Below are 6,025 nucleotides of genomic sequence, written 5' to 3'. Positions count from 1 at the left end.
AAAACATCCGGGTTTTCCCTAACCAGAAACCCTGGATGAACAGCCAGGTCCGTTCACTCCTCAAAACCCGTGATGCTGCCTTCAGGTCAGGCGACAGAGCTCTGTACAGTGCTGCTCGAGCTGACCTGAAAAGAGGAATTAAAAAAGCCAAAACGGACTACAGGAGGAGAATAGGATTCCACAGAAAAGGAACAAATCTGTGATGGAGGTTGACTCAAGGAGCAGATAAGACAGTTCTCGTTTGTGGAAGTACAAAAAATGATAAGTGGGAGAGAAAGCAAGGTGGTAGCATAGAATGTTTGTCTGGCACTGCACAGAGAGTCGGTGGGTCTCGGACAGAATGGCCTTGGGGGGACCTTGTTGGGGTTTGGGCTGGCGGGATGTTTCCAGGATCCAGTGGTTGTGGTGAGAGCAAACTGGCATGATTCGTAGGGCAGGCAGGTGGATGCTGGAGAGGCAGTGGCTGAGTATTCAAGGATTCTTTATTGTCGTTCACACCACATTTGCATGCAGTGGAAAAAAATTCTGTCTCAGGTCCCAGTGACAAGGTCCCGTCATAACAAACAGACTCAAGAACAGTTTCTTCGCCAGAGCAATCACCACCCTGAACTCACACACTCACCCACTGTAACTGTGCAATATTATATTATTCATACTGAACAATATCTGACATTCCTATATTGTGTAATATCCAGTATTCATTCACTAGTGCAATATTCATTCACCAAGTGCAATATTCATCATCTTCATTATTATATGTATACACATATTTACTTTTCTTACAATGTACAGATGCACCAATGTATGTATATATTTTTATACATGCTATTTTTTGTATATTTTACACATTGTTTATTTCTGTATATCTCTTGATTAAATTGATCATACTAGATTATAATATTTTCATAATATTTTTATTTTAGAGAGTTTGATTTTCTGTTACATGGCACTGAACAGGAGTGGCCCTCCAATCTCATTGTACATCCTGTATAATGACAATAAAGGCATTCTATTCTATTCTATTCTATTCTATAATATTACATATAATATTATTATTACCCTACCTCCTTAGCCTGTATTTTCAAGGATGAAGAAACAGGTTGGGGATGATAGGGTGTCAGGAAAAGAGAGTAAAGGAAAGGGCAAAAGAGGTGAAAAGCAAGGGATGGAAAAGAGGAAAGCAATAGAGAAGAGAAACCCCCAACATTCCCGGATGAGCAAGCACTCTAGGCAACAGTGGGGAGGAAAAACTCCCTGTAGACAGGAAGAAACCTCCGGCAGAACCAGGCTCAGGGAGGGGCGGTCATCTGCCGAGGCCACTTTGGGGGGTTGAAAGGAAAAGGAAAAAGAAGGGAGATAGAAGAAGGGAGGGGAGGAAGAAGAAAGGGATGAAGAGGATGGGTAGATGTCTTCCTCCATCTTTTAAAGATGGAGGTAGATGAGGCTAGTTTTGTCCAGGTAGAACTGAAGAAGCAGCAGGGTTATAACGGGGAAACACGATTTTGTCTGTGCTTCTGTGAAGAATCAGTAGATTTATTCCAGCAAAACCTGAACCACTTTTTCTTTTTCTGGCAGCGTTCTTGCAGTTCTTCGTTCTCTATTGTAAGTTTTTTCAGTTTACTGATATTTTCTGCATTCTGCTCCTCAAGTTTCTTGCACTTTTTCTCAAGTTCTTTTAATTCTTGGTGCTTTTCTTCATGCTTTTCTTTCAGTTTTTTATATTTCTCATTCTGTACTTTCTGTGCCTCATGCATGTCTTTCACCATTTCTTGGCTCTTGCATTGCATCTCTGCAGTAGATTTATTCCAGCAAAACCTGAACCACCTTTTCTTTTTCTGGCAGCGTTCTTGTGGTTCCTCGTTCTCTAATGTAAGTTTTTTCAGTTTGCTGATATTTTCTGCATTCTGCTCCTCAAGTTTCTTGCACCTTTTCTCAAGTTCTTTAATTCTTGGTGCTTTTCTTCATGCTTTTCTTTCAGTTTTTTATATTTCTCTTTCTGTACTTTCTGTGCCTCGTTCGTGACTTTAACCATTTCTTGGATCGTGCATTGCATATCTGCACATTTCTTCTCCAAATCGTTCTTGTCTTCCTTCATTTGATTGCACTTGTGATAAAGTACTTTAAATTTTTTCTTTTCTCTCTCAAAGTCTTGGACAATATTCTGCATGTTTGTCTGCATTTCTTTTAGTTCTTCTTTCATGTCCTGCATTTCTCCATTTTTCTGCAGGGCTTCCTCAAGCCTTGCTTCCAAGGCTTTATGTTTTTCCTCTGAGTCGTGAAGCTTGCACTGCACATCTCTGTGTGCCGCTTCCAATTCACAGAGCTCCCCCTGCAACACTACGCATTTACCTTCCAGTTTATCCTTGTCTATAAACATATTTACAGTATTTGCCATGCTGTCTGCAAGATATACTAACAACCCTTTAGTTTTTTCGTTTGCTGTCTTGGCCTCCTCCACGAGCCTGGATTCCCGGTGTCTCGCATAATTACGCATTTGTTGTACTTCCTCCTTTACGGCACTGTGCATTTCTTCATGAAAATTACTTTTTCTCTTCAATTGTTGAACTTCTTTTTGTGTATCAATTAGAAGCTGATTGAAAATGTCTCCTGACTCTTCAGTTAGAACTCCTATCTCTCTGTTTTCCTTCTGCTGAGACATCGCCTGCTGCATATTATAATCATATGAACAGCTGGGGGTTTCAGCATCATGTAGGTTCTGAGACATGTTGTAACCTTGACTCAAATGTTTGAATACTTTGAATACTGGGAATAAACTCACTTCTAGACTGAAAATGTTCGCTTCAAGTTTGTCTTGTTTACTTACAGGTGAAAGATCAAAATGGCTAAACATTAAAGTGACTTGAAGGTGAAGATTCTTATGACGTAACAGAGTAACAGCGTTTCAAATGTAAACATTCCATATGCAAATTAGATTGTCACATGACCTATGTTCATTTTATTGTAAATAAATGGGCTAGCTGCACTGAAACCCTAGTGCAGCGACTTTTGGAGAGTTTTTTGTTAACCTGAAATCCTCCGCTATAGCCGTGTTTTGTGTACATACAGCGTTCGTATTGCGTCCGTTAGGACGCTTTGGCATCGCCCGGACCCCCAAGAGTACCTGGCTGTTGGTATGTACCGTAAGTCACGTGACCATAATAGCGGAAGTGGGTCTGTTCGTTCGTGATCCCGCATTGAGCGGGTGGGGACGTTGCTGTGATACGTCAGCATATATGTCTATGGATTTACAAATCCTGCTGACTGAAGGATGGAAGTTTTTTCATTCAGTCTGTTTACATATTTTATTATCTTACACGCTGTGGTGAAGTCTGCTTCACTGTAGACTGGCTTTTTAAAGAATCAGTCAGTCTTTTGCTATTTTCGCTCAGTATCTTTTCTGTTTATATTTTAATAGCACAGCTACAAGTCTTTTGTTATGTAGAAAAAAGCATTAATTTATTTGAGGAGCGTTATTATTTAAACATGGCAGTGGTTTATTTTTGAGCAATATCTCATGTACATCTACAGCTCAATGTTAATAAAAGTGTCTGTGTGACATTCTCATTATAACCTTTAAACTAAAAAAAAATCAATTTTTTATTTTTTTTTGTAGGTAACCTCTATGGAAGAGGATCTAGTGATGACAAGGGTCCAGTGTTGGCCTGGTTTAACTGCATTGAGGCGTATCAGAAGATTGGAAAGGTACAGTTATTTTTGTCAGATTTAAGCTGGCCAACAGGACTCTGTGTTGTCTTTATGTCCAGATACATTATAAGATGATGCTGTGATTTGGTGCATCCAAAAAAACCAAAAAAAAAACCCTGAAGTGGCTTAAAATAGTAGGTTGGTGTGGCTGAATATTGACTTGAATTTACTGAAACGAATGCTGTTTGTGTAACGAAGTGGAAATGTATGGAGGTGTGACAGTTTATTTTAGGATATTTACCTCTATTTAGAATTTATTCACGGTTTTGTTTTGTTGTTTTTGTACAATAGTAATAATGCAGAATCGCTGCTATACAGCATTGTATTATGAAAAGATATGAGCCATTTATATCACATTAAAATGATATATTCTTGGCCTATTTGCAGAAATTCAACCTGCCCTGTAGTCTCAACTGTGTGTTGTTTTAATCACCTTCGCTTTCCCTGAATACTACTGGTTAATTTAAGGCCTTTTTTCCTTACTTGGTGCTTTCTGCTACGGCTCCTTCAGTTTTTATCATTAGTAAGACTAATTGTGCACACAATTATAATTATATTAAATATTCCATCCATCCATTCGCTTCCGCTCGTCCTATTCAGGGTCGCGGGGGGACTGGAGCCTATCCCAGCTGTCATAGGGCAAGAGGCAGGGTACACCCTGAACAGGTCGCCAGCCTGTCGCAGGCCAACACAGAGAGACAAACAACCAACAGGAGAACATGCAAACTCCACACAGAGAGAGGGAAAGGCCTGGGCCAAGGTGGAATCAAACCCAGGCCTTCCTGATGGTATTCTAACTGTGAGGCAGCAGTGCTAACCACTGCGCCACCGTGCTGCCCTTTATTAAATTAAACCAAACTCTGATTAAGCATCATTCTTAGAAATGCATTGTGTTTGTGTTAAAGTACACCACTGATTTCGATCGCTTTAGAGCTGTCAGCAGTAGATGTCCTGGTCAAAGGTCCTGTGGTAGAATTGTCTTAAGAAAGTATCACGTAATGTTTAAACTGAAGCATGCCACCTGTGTGTTGTTTTAATCACCTTTGCTTTCCCTGAATACTACTGGACAGTTTAATCTGTTAAAGGAAAGATCTCGTCATAGCAAAGGCTGGACATTAAAGAGCAACAGTTGGCATGTGCAGGGAGTTATTAGCTAAATTAAAAATGTCAGCTTTATTTCCACTATTTGAACTCTAGAAAGTGAGGAATACAGATTCACAGTGACACTGAATTTTAACTTGAACCAGTGACCAAATTTAATTCTGCTGATTTTGTTGTGCACACTGAGGCTTGTTAATGGTTTTGTATTTGTTGTTGTTTTCCCCTGACTCTCTCTCTCTCTCTCTCTCTCTCTCTCTCTCTCTCTCTCTCTCTCTCTCTCTCTCTCTCTCTCTTCTTGCTGCAGGAGCTTCCCATCAACATCAAATTCTGCTTTGAGGGGATGGAGGAATCTGGATCTGAGGGCCTGGATGATCTTGTGTTTTCTAGAAAGGACACTTTTTTAAAGACGTGGACTACGTCTGCATCTCTGACAATTACTGGCTGGGCAAGAGCAAACCCTGTATCACCTATGGTCTGAGAGGAATCTGCTATTTCTTCACTGAGGTAAAGTCCTGTGTAATATTTCATTATAAGAGAGGCACACTTAAGCTTTTACAAACTTTAAAGTGATGTTTTACTTTCCAACATAAAGGTGGAGTGTGGTGGGAAGGACTTACACTCAGGGGTGTTTGGTGGTTCGGTTTATGAGGCCATGACTTTTTGACTGCAAATTAAAACCCAATTAAAACCATAGTTACCAACAAATCACAGGGTTGAGCAGGTTCCGATGCAGGCTGTTTATTAGACATCTTAGTTGCACACAAATAGTTAAAAAGACACAGACAGTAGCACAGTGAAGACTGAGATACACCCACAGAGTAACAGAAAAGAAGAAAGAACCTGTTGATCATGCCCCGGCTTCCTCATCACACCCTCCGACCGAGGAGAGCCCGTGTTGAGATTAAGTATGAGTCCAAATAAAATTCAACTGTCCAAATGATCCATGGCGATGAGCAAGATCTGTTGCAAAAAGTTACTAGTACTTAGAAATATACAAACACAAAAACAGAGGACAAAAAGTAAAATCAAGAAGCCCTCCCTGGAGGTTGTGCCTTAGTAGTTGCTGGAAAAACGGACAACACGGACAAAGACAATCGCTACATCTTCTCTTCTTTCTTCTCCCTACTCCTCTTCTAAGTGTGGTATTTATACTCTTCCCAAATCCTTTATTTCAGGTTTTTGCTTGGTCAGCATCTTTGAAAACTGGGTCACCTGTTAT

General features: G+C 40.2%; 1 protein-coding gene across 1 annotated transcript; it reads right to left on the bottom strand.

The window, feature by feature from the left end:
- Positions 1–985: 985 nt before the first annotated feature.
- On the bottom strand, positions 986–2,784 carry LOC115787560 (interaptin-like). The gene is made up of 2 exons (XM_030740300.1): positions 1,951–2,784; positions 986–1,879 (listed from the first exon to the last, which is right to left on the bottom strand). The coding sequence occupies exons 1-2, from the start codon at positions 2,723–2,725 to the stop codon at positions 1,482–1,484; spliced, it is 1,173 nt and encodes a 390-aa protein (XP_030596160.1). The 5' UTR covers positions 2,726–2,784; the 3' UTR covers positions 986–1,481.
- Between the last annotated feature and the right edge of the window lie 3,241 nt (positions 2,785–6,025).

The sequence above is a fragment of the Archocentrus centrarchus genome, chromosome 11 (assembly GCF_007364275.1).
Source record: "Archocentrus centrarchus isolate MPI-CPG fArcCen1 chromosome 11, fArcCen1, whole genome shotgun sequence".
NCBI classification, from domain to species: domain Eukaryota; kingdom Metazoa; phylum Chordata; class Actinopteri; order Cichliformes; family Cichlidae; genus Archocentrus; species Archocentrus centrarchus.
Note: the sequence above shows the minus strand (reverse complement) of the source record. Positions and strands in the feature narration are given on the sequence as shown.

Excerpts from the sequence above, each read along its gene's own strand:
- LOC115787560 (XM_030740300.1), bottom strand. The coding sequence starts at position 2,725 with ATGTCTCAGAACCTACATGATGCTGAAACCCCCAGCTGTTCATATGAT. Across the intron at positions 1,880-1,950 it reads AAAGCATGAAGAAAAGCACC|AAAAACTTACATTAGAGAAC; the intron begins AAGAATTAAAGA and ends TCAGCAAACTGA.